Source organism: Erpetoichthys calabaricus, chromosome 6 (genome assembly GCF_900747795.2).
Source record: "Erpetoichthys calabaricus chromosome 6, fErpCal1.3, whole genome shotgun sequence".
In the NCBI taxonomy this organism is placed as follows: Eukaryota; Metazoa; Chordata; class Cladistia; order Polypteriformes; family Polypteridae; genus Erpetoichthys; species Erpetoichthys calabaricus.
The window spans coordinates 55,475,048-55,491,561 of NC_041399.2; the positions used below are offsets into that span (position 1 = coordinate 55,475,048).

A 16,514-nucleotide genomic window follows, 5' to 3' on the forward strand; every position below is an offset into this window, starting at 1 on the left:
TTTTTCTACTCTCTTACTTAAAACTACTTATAATCTTCTATATGAGTTATTTAAACATCTTTGGTTTTTGCCTGTTCTTACCTGACTCCTGCCTTTTGTGGCCAACCCTAACTGCAGCCCAGCATCAGTAGCCTGACATTTGCTCTATTGTCCTGCTTTAAGTAACGGAATGTTTCACTGAAAATGAAATGTAAGATTTAAACGTGAGGTTCTATAAGAAATGATATAAGGAAATTGTAGCTGGGTAGTGACATAACAGAAAGTATGAGCCAAAAAAAAAGAGGATCTCTGGGAAGCAGGAAATTTCAAAACTTCAGTGGTTAGTTCTCACAGAGCTTACAGTTGATCTCTATGTTGAAGCAAATCGTAGACCTGATTATAACTGTTGACCGTATGCATCTTATCATTTAGGAAACCTGTCCATTTTTGATAGCCCTAAAAACAACACTAGCCAGTTATGGATCAGAGTCCATCTGTTTTAGTGATGAAGATGGTAGTTCTGAATCAGAAGGAAGCAGATTTTCTTGTCTCAAACACTTCAAAGGAATTCTAAATTCTACACTCTTTCTTTCCAAAAGAAAGAGACATCTTGTTTGACAAGATGGGCTTCTATTTGGGCAACTTGTCGTATGAGTAAAATATGGTGTTATCAATGTTTGTTGCTGAACTAAAAATGTTTTTTATATTGTCTAAAGGAAGATCATTTTTGATTATTAACAAATGTATGGTGATTGTCTATTTCTGATTATTCAATACATTTTTAAACTTCAGCAGCAGCTTTGCTCAGTTGTACATCTTTAAGAATGAACCAGCATGTTGTGGCCTAAACTTGGGCTTGGACGGCCTTGCTGAGCTTCCATTCATGTTAGCATCTCATTACTTTTTGTTCCCTATTAGTGTTGCTGTAACAATTCATTTTAGTTTTACTTTTGGATCTTTTATAATTGTTATTTTGTAGCTGTAATTTTTTATTATTTTACAGATTGTTTTATGGGCACCGCCATGATGTTGCCAATAATTCACACCCATTGTTAGCCACATAGTCTGATAATGGCCATTGTGCTACCAGTGTAAAAAGTACAAGCATGCAAGAGCCAGTTCAATGAAATTAATAAAAACAAAGTGAAAAGTAAGTGTTGAGAATTGAGTCACCCAGAAAGAATGAACAGATAGAATTTTATTTGTTCCAAGAGAGAAATTTAGCAGTAACCCACCCACAAGTGTAAATCGCAAATGAACCCACTAAATAACCAACAATAGAACTAATGAAATAAGATTTAAATGTTGAATTTAATAAAAAGAATATTTTAACAGTACCAGAAGAAAAGGGAAATGAATAATCAAGGGAATAAACTAGAAATTTGATTGTGTAAATGTAAAGCATAAGCAAAACTCCAAAAACAAATACATTAAAGACAAGATAAAAGCCAAGACCTAAAGAAAATTAACTCTGATTAACCGTCGACCAAATAAGAAATATTCCTAAAAATCAATATTAATCTGAGCTCGCCAATCCAAATCCACAAAAGATAAACCTAATTGATAAAATGATAGGTCATGGAATGCAAAACACCTAAAAGTATAAATTAACTGTGCAATACTGAAAGATGAGATATAAGTAAAAATATGTGCAACAGGACTATTGAAAGGAAGGCCACTGGCAAGGTGTCAATACGTGATGCCTGTGCAAAGTGTTTAGGCTTCAGTGGGCCCCTTTTTGGAATGCAACAGTCAATATTCTAGTGTTGGATCTAATCTGCAATGATGACAACCATAATTAGCACACCTAAGGAATCAACCATAATAGGAGGCCCCACCCCCTTTGGCTCAATTATTATTTTAAAACATAAAGGAAACATAAAACAATCTCAATGCAGAAAATAATAAAAAAAAGAAAAGAAAATACATTGTGAGGAGTGAAGCTACAGCCTGAATGTGACAATAAGGTTTTGTTCAGCAACGATTGCCTAACAGCTTTTTACTTGTCCTGCTACTCTAGCTGTTTGAAGTTGTTTATTTCAAAACAACCGTAATAAAACATACAACAGCTGTTTATTTCAGAATAACCCTTATAAAACAGGCAACTTTTTAAAACGAATGTAAAAACTACTAGGAGACAAAAGAAAAACAATTAAAATACTATTTACACAAAGGCATAGATGCCATTGCATAGCCTCCGAATGAAGCCATGTAAATTTTGTGCGCATGGCTTGCCCTCAAACAAAGACGCCTGAGTGGTGTGGCATTAAAGATTATTCAGAGATCTGTGAGAAGCATCTGAGAAAGGACAGAATGCTTTTAACTTTAGTTGTTTCAAGATCACTTTTCTGGGATTGTGCACCGTTTAAATATGTTAAAAGCAGGTTATGGTCATTTCATTTGGTTTAAAATAGTGCCAGGCTTCTCAGCTTGTCTCTTTTGTAAGGTTCTGTTTGAAGATTCAGATGGTGGTATCTCATAAGTCTTCAACACTTGCTTGATGGAAGTTATTTTTGGCTTAGACAACGATAATCCTGAACACTCCTAACACTCCGTACTATAATTGATAGTTTGTGGTAATTGTTATTACAATTTTATAGTTCCAGTTAAGGTGATTTTGTGGAATCTTGGAAAATCCCACACACTTCTGGAAAATCTGCTTCAGCACTACAAATGTTCCTAGAATTCAATTAACATGATTGCTTACAGAATGGTGTGTGTCCTATTGAAAACGTTTGATGCTTTATGTACATTTTTTTTGTAAGCTCCGGTAAAAGCAGTTGTGGGTAATTCCATCCATCCATTATTCAAAAGAACCTGTTTCATAATAGGATTGCTGGTAGATGCATGGGCACAAAACAAATAACAAATGAGCTCTACTCAGTACACCATTCCAGTACAAATTACACTTGTGCACATACTCCCACTCAGTCACATGAAGCCACAGAGTCACCAAATAACATAATGCACAGCTCTTTGAGATTTTGAAAGAAAGTAGTGCACCTAAAGAAAACCAATAAGCACAAAGAGTAAATCGTTCCCAAAGAACAATGTGCCTTTTTCTATCTGATCTGACTGAATTATTAACCCTTTCGCAGAGAGTCTTTCTTCTTGGTGATTTCAACATCTGTATTGACATTACTACATGTAAGCTGAGAAATGAATTCCTATCCTTGCTAGACTGCTTTGACTTGGTGCAAAATGTTGATTTTCCTACTCACTCTGGTGGTCATATATTAGACTTGATCTGCACATCTGCCTTATCTACCAGGAACACTAATAGTAGTGATTTGGGACCCTCTGATCATAAAGCAGTACCATTCATGGTCTCATTACCTCTCTCTCCTCTTACTTGTACTGTGTTAAATTTCTTTTAGAATTATCCCTGCTAGTTCTATTTTCAATCTTTTTCTGTCTTCACCTTTTCCATCAACACTATATAGTCTTGTTGATCACTGTGGTATAGCAGGTCCACAGCTCATGTCAAAAGGGCCAGTTTTTAAAATAAATAATCGCTGCACTTGTGGCTTAGCGAGGGGGTGTGGTGGTGTGTGGCCAAGCGGTTCTCGGGGAATTCGTGATGCGGGCGATTCTCACTTAAATGCACAGGTGAGGAGTCGTCTGCATCCGTAATTGTTCCCAGGAGCTGCTGATTGCCACAGCTGATCCATGTCCCCGTAATATATAGAAGCGCGAGGCGGCTAGTAGGGAGGAAAAAAGGAACAGGAAAGAAATGGATGGAGGTTAAGGGAAGAAGAAGGCTGGAGGCGTAGAAAGTCGGAGCAGGAGCGAGCAAGAGAGCAGGTTTGCTGGTAAATGCAGGCAGCTGGAATGGAGAGCCACTCACGAGTAGTGTGTGGCCGAAAATAGAGGAAGGGCAGTTGGAAGTGGTCACTCCAGCTGAACGGTTTCTAGGAGCTGGAGTGACCAGCAGTATGGATGACTCCCCACGGAAGGCAACGGGAGTCGAGGAGACTTAGAAGGGTGAGCCTCAGCGTGAGCGACCTGGCCATTGGGGAACCCAAGTGTCGGACCGGTAAGGTAGCTGTATGGAACCAGGGGATGGAAGGCAACCGGACAGGAGTAAGGTCAGCAGCACCTGCTGATAGGGTGACTCCCCTGTTGCAGGGCCCATATGGGAGAAGCAGGGGAGCTGACAGTTGAACAGAGAAGGCGTCGGGTTTTTTAAAAAGGACAGCTCCCGGTCATTGTTTTAACTTCGTCGATTTTTAAAGAGTTTTTCTATTGGATTTTAAGCTCCACTCATCACTCGTTTTTATGGATTATTTATTTATGGATATTTGAGGGACACTGCACGCTATTTACTTGGACACTGTTTTGTTTTGTTGGTTTTAATAAAAGCATTTGACACTTTTACACCATCCCCTTGTTTCATTGTTATGCCTCACTGCCAAGCTCATCGGTGACATTACCGACGGTGTTGGGTTCAAGAGCTCCCTGAAGCTGCATGGGAACCTGGAGCGAACCCACATCGTCACAATCACTATTACTCAGCCCTTCTTTCAACACTAAATAAAAAGACTCTTTTAAAACATAAGGAGGTTTCTTTTAAGGGCTCAGCTCCACGGTACAATTCAGAGTTACAGTGTCAACTGGCTGACGCCTTGAGAGAATGTCACGTAAGACTGGCCTCACCGTGCACAGCCAGGGTTTCTCTGACAATCAAACGGCTTACAGGGATGCACTAACTGCAGACGAGAACACACATTATGGCAGAATAACAGATACTGCCCCTGATAACCCAAGGGTTTTGTTCTCTGTAGTTAATAAACTACTTCAACCTGCATCTGGCCCCATTACCTTCTCTACTGAAGTCTGTGAAACATTCCTCCACTTTTTCTGCGATTAAAATTAAAGATTTTAAATAATTCAACTAACTTAAATCCATCCATTTATATCTTCTCTGTCTCCCCACTCCGTCCAGCTTTTTTTTCTAAATTCACATCTGCATTTGTTAATGACCTGCTTTGTAAGGTGAGGCCCACTACCTGTGTACTGGATCTCATCCCCACCACACTTCATGCCATAATCCCAACTGTTACAACAATAATAAATATGTCCCTTGATACTGGGTTTGTGCCAGCCACCTTTAAAATCACTTCTGCAACCCCATTGTTAAAAAAGTTTGGTGTTGATGCTGACAGTCTTAACAATTTTCAGCCCATCTCTTGCTTATCTTTTCTGTCAAAAGTTCTTAAGCATGTTGTAGCCTCCCAACTCACCAATTTCTTAACTTCTAATAATCTGATGGGACCCTTTCAATCTGGTTTCAGAGTGCAGCACAACTGCAAAACTGCTCTGCTTCAGGTAACCAGTGATTGGCTTATGGCAGCAGACTCTGGACAAACCAGCAGGTTCATTCTGTTAGATCTTAGTGCAGCATTTGACACTGTCAGACATGACATTCTACTGTCCAGAATGGAGAGCATGCTGGGTATCTTTGGCACTCCCCTCCCATGGTTTAAGTCCTATCTGACTGATAGGCGAGAGTTTGTTAGTGCTGGCAACAGCAGGTCCAGCTCAGCACCAGTCACACACACAACCAGTTTCTCAGAGTTCTGTCCTGAGCCCTCTGCTCTTCTGAGTCTATATGTTTCCATTTGGCCGAATCATTCGTAGCTTTGGACTGGGTTATCGTTATTATGCAGATGATACTCAACTCTATTTCAATGTTAAAAGTGAAACTTCATCAGAGCTTTCCCAGCTCACAACTTGCCTCAGTGAAATTTAAATCTGGATGGAGCAGAACTGTTTAAAATTAAATTGCAATAAAACTGAACTCCTGCAATTGGCACTAAAGCGCAACTTAAGAAAATGAGCTCCTTCTCAGTCACTCTTAATGGTGATCTCATCAGACCTTCTTCTGATGCAAGGAATCTTGGAGTCATTTTTGATTCCTCCTTTTCTTATTTCACCCACATAAACCACATTAAGAAACTTTCTTACTTTCACCTCCGTAACATATCCTGTGTTTGCTCATTCTTCTCCTTTTCTAATGCCGAGAACCTTGTCCCTGCTTTTATCATATCCCACACTGATTATTGTAACTCCCTACTGGCAGAGGCCCCTTTAAATCTTATATCACAGCTCCATCTGAATCAAAACTCTGCTGCAAGAGACCTTACACAAATCAGCAACAGTCTGCACATACAATAACACTCATCCTGCTTCGCCTTCACTGGCTCCCTGTGTCTTACAGAATTGAATATAAAATTCTATTATTAACCTATAAAGCTTTAAATGGCCTCACACCAGACTACATCACTGGTCTTCTCCATTGCTATGCTCCTGTTCACCCACTAAGGTCCTCTGATTCTGGTCATCTTGTTGTGCCTCACACTACCCTGCGCTCTGTGGGTGACAGGGCCTTCAGCTATACAGCGCCCAGACTTTTGGAATGACCTCCCTAAATTAATTAGATCAGCAGACTCAATTCATTCCTTTAAAAACAACTTAAAACTCATCTGTTCAGGCAGATGGTAACTTAACCTGACGTTCTGCCCCTTCTTTCAGTTTACCTGTCTCTCTAGATGCACAGGTTCATTTGTGTGTGTGTTTTATATCACAAATAATGCTATTTGTTCAGGCTTTTCTTTTAGCATTCAATTTAGTATTTTACTCTGGTTTATTGTCTTTTATTCTATTTAATTTTTTGTGTATTTTGTATCTATCTGTTTTAATGTTCTATTCAGGAAACATTTGTAGCCAATGTTATGTGTACTTGCTGTTTCCTTCTGGGACCCTGTGAAGTGCCTTGAGCATGGGAAAGGTGCTAAAAAAATAAAATGTATTATTATTATTATAGACAAAACCAAAAATAAAGAAGGATATACATAAGCAATATAAATTAAAGAATCAAAATAAGCAAAATAGATATAAAACATGCATTTAAACCCAGCTAGGGGAGAAACCGTGCCTGAGACATGATGCAACCCCAAACAGGGTATCGGTTCAATGCAAAAACACATTTTTCATAACCACTTCCAGTAAATATCTATAGTTTGGAGAATGTTCCATGTTCTGAAGGAGAAGTTGAGGGATCAGACTTTGTTAAACAAAGAAAATGTTGAAATATTACTGTATTCAAATACAGTCCATCAAACCCCCCATTTTCTGAACCTGCTTGCTCAAATTCAAGATCACCTAACCTGGCAGAAGTGGGCACAATGCTACAGCCGTCTTTGATATGGTGCTAATCCATTGCAGAGCACACTAACTCATGCACTTACATCTAGTTTAAAATTCAACGTGTCTTTGAAGTGTGGAGGCCATTTCATAGTTTTGACATTAATCCTATCATGAAGAAAGCACACACTTCCCACACACTTTTACTCGCAGTTAATGTCCAAATCAACAAAACAGGGGATGCAGGGGTAAAACAAAGTACCTAGAAGAAAGAACATGCAAATGTCACAGGGGCAGTGCACATTCTGAAACAAGAGTCTGAAGTTGGGAAGCAGAATTCCTAATCATTGCACCACCTTAAATTAATTTTACAGTACTGTAAAAATAAATGAAGTAGAGAGAGGCTTTGGTGCCCTGAGACACTGAATTGGAGTAAGCATGTTCACATTCAGCAAATGAATGGATGAAAATTTTATATTGTTTGACAATTTACTTCTGAATTTAAATAATATTTTTCTGTTATAGAGAAACCACTTAGCATTTGTGTTATTCATTAGTTTTTATACTCAAGACTGTTATAAACAGTCCAAATTGTTTAAATATTAAAATCAAGTTGCAGTCTAAGTACTGCAAAATATGGTATTTGATCATGTTCCATCTGTTTCTTACATGCTGTATAAGACTGATTTACATAAAATCCTTCTAATACGATCTTTTCATCTCCACTAGCGTCGACCAGTCTGGGACGCCGATGTAATCTCTGCCAGAAGTGGGAGCTACCTTAGCCAGAAACAGTCGAAGGAGCCGTTTTCTGCAAATGAATTGCAGCGCCTGGATAAGCAGCTTACTGGTATGAACTGACAAATATATATATATATATAATTTTTCTGATTGATAAATATTGAGTTAAAGATGAATCAGAAATTTTCTTTTTATCTCTAAATCGTTTAATCGATGTTGACACATCAGAGAAAGTTCAGAACACCCCTTCATTTGCCAAAAAGTAATAGAAGCAGGGAGCCTGATTGAGTAATTAAAAACTGATATTCCAATTAAAGTGCTTGGAAAAGTTAAACCCCTTAACATCTTTTGTTAATTTATTAGGAGAGCTGTAAAATATCAGTGATGTTTATGTCTCGGGCCTATGGTGACAATCAGACCTAAAAAAGAAAAAAAAACACATTACAAAATATGTTTTATTACTTTTTCATTTTGTTCGGTTAAAAATGCTTGGAGTTTTGAGCTGTTGAAAACAGTAAGATATATAGGCTGAGGACTGGCAATTATTTTATTAGCAACATGAAAGCATCTTGACAGACCAAAGCCAGAGGCACCATTAGTGTCGCACTTTGACACATGTGCTTTGTAGTTTCCAATTTGTACTGTCTTTCATTTTTGTTATTTGTATCAACCCTGCTACATATAGCAGCCCTTAGAAAATAAGAACATAAGAAATTTGACAAAAGAGAGGAGACCATTCAGTCCATCAAGCCTTTTTAGTTAGCTAATAGCTAAACTGTCTCAATATCTTATCCAGATTCTTCTTAAAGGTTGTAAAGGTTTCTGCTTCAACTCCGTGTATTGGTAGTTTGTTCCAGAGTCTCACAACTCTTTGTGTAAATGGGGGCTTTCTGGCTCCAGTTTTAAATGCACTTCCACTTAATTTCCACTGATGTCCTCAAGTATGCGATTCACCCTTAAGCTGAAAGAATGTTGCTAGATCTGCTTTATCGATGGAAAAAAAAAAAAGGAGGATTTTAACCCTTAAACTGCCTGGGAGGTTAATGCACCCCTGGAGGCCAAATACTTTTTTGCTGCACTTTTTAAGGAAACATCACAATTCACCAAGAAAAAGTGAAATTTTAATGGAACACATTTTTCCTGCAAAGAGCATCACAATCACAAACACTGATCATTTTACACACTGCCAATGAACTGTAAAAACTATTAAAAAAACTACTGCAACAATCTGTTATTACATATACAAGGTGCAACTGACTCCATTGATGAAATTCAGTAAATCACTGAGCCATCTGCGCTTGAACTGGATGCACGCAGGCACACAGAGGCCAACGCTGATGCTTGCAGGCTAGTCTAGTGCAGTGACTGAATCCCAGGGACAGCGATGCTGCAGAGGGGGCTGCAGTGGTCATGAGCTGGCTGCTCAACGAATGTATGGCACTGACTGATCAGCTCCAGCGTGTTAGCAAATTCAACTGGGAACCAAATATAGCCGGTTGCGGCGTTCAATGAATGTACGTCACTGAATATACTTGGCTCCCCACATGCTGGCAAATTACACTGGGAACAGACTATAGCCGGTTCTGGCAGTTTAAGGGTTAAATACCTGGATTAGGTCCCCACACAGTCTGCTCTGATTGACTCTACACAGGTGTAACTCTCCGAATCTGTCAGAGTAGGATATGTCCTTAAGTCCTGGAATTCTCCTGGTTGCTCTCCTCTTCTCAGCTTCAAGAGCTGCTGTGTCTTTCTTGTACCGTGGTGAACCAGAACTGCACACAGTACTTGAAATGTAGTCTTACAAGTGCATTATATAATTTGAGCATAATGTCCCTTGACTTAAACTCAACAGTTTTTATGATATCTTTCATTTTATTTGCCTTTTTAATTGCTTCTGTACATTGCTTAGTCAATGAAAATGTTGCATCATCATACAGCATACCCCTAAATCCATTACAGAGGTTGCTTCCTATAGCTCAGTGTCTCTCATCTTGTAATATTTGATGTTCCTTTTGCCCCTGTGCAGTACTTTACACTTTCCTACATTAAACTGCATTTTCCAAGTGTTCACCCACTTCTGAAGGTTGTTCAGGTCTTTTTGAATTGTGTTTGCTGCCTCCTCACGGTCTGCCATCCCTCCAATTTTAGTGTCGTCTGCGAATTTGACAACTATAACTATACCAGAATTAATGTCATTAATATAATTCATAAAAAGTAGTGGTCCAAAGACAAACCCCTGAGGGATTCCACGGATGACCTTGTTCCATATGGAGCGTTCTCCTCTTATCTGCACTCATTGTCTCCCAATGGTTAAACAACTTGAGATGCAGTTTTGTAGGTTACCTCTGATGCCTTCAGTTTCTACTTTTAGAATTAATCTTTGGTGTGGGATTGTCTCAAATGTTTTTGTAAGTCTAGGTAAATTATGTAGTATGCTACACGCTGGCTGCTATTTAGAATATTATTTTCATTTTCTAATTTATTTCTAATTACTAGGGGGCTCCGCCCCCTGCTCGCTTCGCTCGCCAACCCCTGGCGTTGGGGCATGACAAAGAGTGAGATGTATGAATTAGATATAGAATAGTGTGCAGGTTTGGATGATGCCTATATAAATACAAAATAGAGTGTTTGGCATAGAGTAATGTTTTATTGGAATATTTCTCTGTATACAACATTAGTAGTAAAGATGGTGTCTTGTCTTTGAATGAGTCTTCCTTGGCATGGATCATTTTTAATTTTAACTTTAATGTGAGATGAACGTCGAACACATGAGAAGGCAAAATAAAGTTGTGCATGTCCAAAAACGGGTTCAGAGAGGTAGATGCCAACCTTGTCCATGGTTTGTTCTTGTGATTTGTTGCTGGTCATGGTAAATGCAGGTTTAATGGGGAACTGTCGGTGTTTCAATGTAAAAGGTAATTCTAGGTCAGAACTCGTAAGGTCAATTCCAAGAATGAGAACAGTATTGTTATCATGTGAATCTGAAAGAACTGTTGCTTGAATAACATCGTGTGTTATGGTGTTGACGACTAACCGTGTGCCATTGCATAAACCCTGTTTAGTGTTAAGGTTTCTTAATAGCATGATTATTGTTCCGTTTTTAAGGGTAAGGTTGTGTTGTGGTCATCCATCCGGGTTAATAGTGTTCAAATATTCTAATGGGAAATTCAGATGTTCATTGTCGTCATCAGAGTCAACTTTGTCAGAGCTTAGAAAGAGCCGTGTCTCTCCAGGAAGTAATGAAATGACCTGGTTAATAATGTGATTAACATTAATATTTTTTGGACATAATATAGTGCGTTGTGTTAACCACATATGCGAAAGCAGTATGGGCCATTGCCTTTTGGTGTCCTGTTATGTTCTCTGGTAGATACAAAAGCAAATGAACTATTGTAGGATCTAATGTAGTTCATAAAGTTTTTACTTTCAGGCACATCCTTAGTTAGAAGCTTCTGTAGATATTCCGGATATGAATGTAAAGGAGGCAGTCTAATCTGCCCCTTTTGACAACAACGTGTAAATTCATTATTTGTATTGCCAGTTGTTTCTTCTGTGAAGTTAAGTGAATGACAATGATTGCAAATGACATTCATTAATCCCAATGAATTTTCCTCAATAGTGGACTCATTATTGAAAGCGTTGTCAGCCAACTGGCGTAAGAGTTTAGCAGACGTCTGGTGTTGATCTCTGCGACGGGCATGTTTTGCTTGTGGTGTTTGAGTGCCGCGTTGTTGCATGTCCATTATTTGTGACGCGCTATTTTTGAGTTTTAATTGATCCGCCTCCGCTTTGCGCAAAGTCCGTTTCACTCTACGTCGTGCATTGTTTGTATCGTGCCTTGTCCGTTTTTGTATGTCGGTCAGTTGAGCTTTCTGCTTTTTGAGTCCTGCTTGCTTGTTTTCTGGCCGGTCATATGCGCGTTGCTTTGCTCCCTTTTTTGTATGTCTGAGACGCAAGCTCTTTCTTTTGAAATCGTGCTTGTTTTGATGCAGCACTTTGAGACGCGCGCTGTATGCATCTACGTTCAATGTGTCTGTTCATTTGGGCACGTCTCTGTAACGGGGTTACTTGAGCTTTGCGTTTTTTGATCCGAGACATTTTTTCTCACGTATTTTCCAAAGCGCATTGTATGCGCCGCCGTGTATTCTTTTTGTTTCATTCGTGTTCGTGTGTTTGGTTCCGTTATCCGATCCGAATAGTTTTGTACCCGTGACCGTGTATGCATGACTTGTTTGTTCCTCAGCGTGCGAAATATGGATAAGTATTAAGGAGGATCGTACTCACTGTTAATATGGAGCCTTTTCTCCAGTTGAACGGTTAATAGTGCTTTATTTTAATGAGATCCACCTATGCCGCCTAGTGTGAAGGTTTTGAGATGACGTATGTTTAATATGGACGTTTCCTTTAGATATGTGGCTTTGGGTGTCACTTCTTATTGATTGGGGGGGAGTGTGTGGGTGAGGATTGTTGTTGAGCGAGCGTCTTCTTTCGTTTTGTGTTCCAGGGGCTTGTTGAATCCCCCTCTTTGTGTGTGTCCCGTCCGTTGCTTGTAGGGTGTGTGGGGCGGTTTTGTGTTCTTTTTTTTTGTGTTCCAGGGGCTTGTTAAATCCCCCTCTTGGTGTGTATCCCGTCCGCCCTTTCTTGCGCCTGCGCAGTACGTCTTTTTGCAGCTACGGCCCATGGCCGGATGTGCCTGCGTCCATCATCCGGTTTAGCATTCTCGGTTAGTAATATGGATTGTTTCCATAATTTTGCTTCCATCGATTTTTTTTTGTGTATGATTTTGCTACTTCTTATCTTGTTTAAAAAAAAAATGCACGAAACAAATTTCTGATTTAAGAAATTACTGATCTTCAGTACATGAGAAAGGTTCTCAGAGTACATTTTACTTATTTTCATTTTATTCATTAATCCTATTCCTGCTATTTCTGCGTGGAGACCGTGCTGTCTTCTCATGATGCTTCCACAGAGTTTCCATGCACTGTTCATGTCTACATCAAGCGGTGGTCTCTACAAAAGACAACATTTTCTTATTCAGAAGAACAACTTGTTTCTGGGTAGTTCTATTTACTTTTTTACGTATGTAGTCATTAGAATCTTTTGACCGCCATGGTAAACTTTAAAATAAACATATAATAGAAGTAAATATTAAATTGTTGAAAGTGTTTCTTGAATATAACATTGTTTCAAGTCAAGGGGTCCAATTAATTTCAGTCCGCTATTGAGCCCTCCCTTTCTCAACCTCAGATTCAGACTCGCTAATCAACCTTCCATCTATGTTTTTGAACCCAGAGCACTGAGTGAAAGAGCTGCTAAATATACAGATTTGGGCAACACTGCTTTTTACTTCATGTACTAACACTGAGGCTTGTACTGCTGCCTTGTAGCAATTGTGTTGTTTTATTACTCCATTCATGTTCATGCAAACTTCCACTGGGGTGTCGACTTCCTTCCAAATTACAAAAACCTCTCATTATGTGGACCAGTGACTAAACTAGCCCACTCTGAAAATTCAGCAATCCTTTGCATAGCCCATAAAGAACAATGACATTAAAATCCACCACTCGCTTTAAAGAAGTAGTCTGTTAGGATACCTCATTAGCCCTTGTGAAAGCCACAGGGACGTACGGCTCCCTAAACCCGGATACAGACTGGCACAGAGACACAAGTCCAAATGCAGCACACAGTTTATTTCCACGTGGGACAGTTCTATTCCCCAGCTCCCCTCTTCAGAGCACAGTACACAATTAAACAGCACAACGATGCTCAGTCCCTTCTCTTTCTTCTTCTTTCTTTGTTTCTCTTTCTCTTTTTCTCTTCTCTGCCACCTCCACTCCTCTCCACGCAAGTTTTGAACACCACCTCCCGACTCTGGCTCCTCAAATGGAATGAGGCGGCCTCCTTTATAATGAACCCAGAAATGCTCCAGGTGTACTCTGATTCTGAATGGCAGCACTCCTGGGTGTGAAGGAAGTGCTGCATTCCAGGGCTCTGGGACTGTCCTGGCGCCCCCAGGTGGTGGCTACGGGTACCAGCAGGGTTGAGCTTCCAAGCTCAGTCCAGGGGGGTTGCCCTGTAGTGTTCCAGGGAAGGTATTGCCATAAACCTGTCCTGTCCCCCAGTCCTTCCATCACAGGGCCATCCCGGCTGGGCAAAGCCCCCAGCCATCTGCCACACGCTATTAAAACCAAACAGTGTTCTTGTTTTCTGTTGTGCTACACCAAGGGATGAGGACCAATTGTAAGTGATTGTCAACAATTTAACGCAAGGCTAATGATGGGAAGCATCGACTCCAATAATCAAATAACATGAGTAGCTGGAAATCACACATACTGTAGCTGATTATGTTCACCTACCATTATAATAATATATACTGTTAGGTAACAACAGACTGTTGTACACGGATCTATATTTTTTATCTATTTTATGTTTTATTGTTATTTTTAATAGTCTAATGTATTTTCTATTATGTTTGTACTTAAATACTGTCTCCTTAAATGTGAGGCCATTCCATATACAGTAATCCCTCACCTATCGCGGGGGTTACGTTCCAGAGCCCCCCGCGATAGGTGAAAATCCGCGAAGTAGCGACCTATATTTAGTTTATTATTTATACATATTTTAAGGCTTTATAAACCCTTCCCACACTCTTATAAACCTTTCTCACTCTCTTGTTAACCTTTCACACGCTCTTATAAACACTTCCTATGCTCTTAAACACGTTCTACATTCTTAAACACCTCAGACCAACACTGCACACTGCACGCAACAATCAGACGTCAATGTGTCTGCACTCGTTTTGTGAAGGGGGGCAGCTGAACTCACGCTGAGCAGAAATGGATTTTGTGCTGCTTCTGCCAAAATGCCTGCTTGTCGCTCTGCGCGAGGAGTGTGTGTGTGTGTGTGTGTGTGTGTGTGTGTGGGTGTGTGAGAGCTGAACGCACCTTCGCTCAAACCCCCCCTCCCCGGAAGCGCAGTACGCTCCTGCCACTTCGCATTGTCAAGGGGGTGGGGAGCTGAATGAACGCTAAGGAGAAGTGGACTTTGTGCTGGTTGTCGCTCTGCCTGTCAATAATTTAAAAGCCTGTACATCACCAATTTTCCTGTCTCACTGTCTTGTCTTGCGTGAAGTTAAAATGTTTTATAATAGTGAGATGTTACTCATATCCTTAGCCCGACATCCACATATCATATGTGTTAACAAAGTGTGTTTTATAAGTTTACATGTGTTTAAAGCATGTGGGATGGGTATTTTAAGGCTTAAACTAAAAAAATGTTTATTTATATGGTCTTTCTATATCGCGGATTTTCTCCTGTTGCTGATGGGTCTGGAACATAACTTCCGAGATAGGCGGGCAATCACTTGTATTTAAAAACCCGCGAAGTCGTGAATCCGCGAAAAGTGAACCACGAAGTAGCGAGGAATTACTGTATTCTATGGGTGAAGTCCCAAGAGGCAGAGACAACGTGATATGGCTTTGCCCTAGAAGACCCTGAGGTCTACATACATAATAACATGCTTAAAATTCACAGATCCCCTCAGGAGCAGCGACAAAAACAAACGTAGCATCTTTACATTTACATTTTACATTTACATCATTTAGCAGACGCTCTTATCCAGAGCGACTTACAACAGTGCTTAGTAGTCTACGACTGTTCTTCAGTCTTTAAGGCTAGGATTAAATCTACTGTCATTAAACAAGTTACCGCTGACCAAGTTGTATACAAAACCCTGCTAGAAGAAAATAGTAAGTTAGTACAAACTTTTTTTTTTTTTTTTTTTTTTTTTAAAAAAAAAGGGTAGAAAAAAAGTATGGGGACTTTAGTCCAAGTGCTGTTGAAAGAAGTGTGTCTTCAGGCGACGTTTGAAGACAGTGAGGGTCTCCGCTGTTCGTACAGCAAGAGGAAGTTCGTTCCACCACTGAGGAGCCAACACTGCAAAGAGTCTTGATGCATGTCGTCCTCTTCTTTTAAGTAAGGGTGGTTCGAGACGTGCAGTGCTTGATGTTCTGAGACAGCGAGAAGTGACACGCTGCTTGACCAGTGCTGATATGTAAGGTGGTGCAGCTCCAGTTTTGGCCTTAAAGGCAAGTGTTAGGGTTTTGAACCTGATGCGGGCAGCCACAGGGAGCCAGTGCAGGTTCCGCAGCAGAGGTGTAGTGTGCGAGAATTTGGGAATATCAAAAACGAGTCTTGCAGCTGCATTCTGGATCAGTTGAAGTGGTCGTGTTGCCTTTAGTGAAAGTCCAGACAGCAGAGAGTTGCAGTAGTCCAGCTTAGAGATGACCAAGGTCTGGACGAGAAGCTGAGTAGCCTCTGTAGTGAGAAAGGGGCGGATTCTCCTAATGTTGTAAAGGAGATATCTGCAGGACCTGGAGAGGTTGCTGATGTGTGGAGAGAAAGACAATTCTTCGTCTAGAGTGACACCAAGACTTCTTGCCGTTTTTGAGGGGACGATAACCGAGTTGTCAAGAGAGATTGCAAGGTCAAGATTCGGAGAGGAGTTGCCTCTGATATACAAGAGTTCAGTCTTGCTGGGATTCAACTTGAGGTGGTGGGAAGTCATCCACGAGGAGATATCAGCAAGGCAGTTTGAGATGCGGGTTGAGACCTGCTGGTCATCGGGTGGAAAGGAGAGAATGAGTTGA

At 40.2% G+C, this 16,514-nt stretch overlaps 1 protein-coding gene across 2 annotated transcripts in view; it reads left to right on the forward strand.

Annotated features, from left to right (window-relative positions):
* The window catches only part of c6h8orf34 (chromosome 6 C8orf34 homolog), a 446,972-nt gene that overhangs the window by 371,390 nt on the left and 59,068 nt on the right, over positions 1-16,514 (forward strand). For both annotated transcript variants that reach the window (XM_051928738.1, XM_051928737.1), the window contains exon 11: positions 7,855-7,975. In XM_051928738.1, the coding sequence (XP_051784698.1) occupies positions 7,855-7,975 (121 nt within the window). The remainder of the gene's footprint in view (positions 1-7,854; positions 7,976-16,514) is intronic.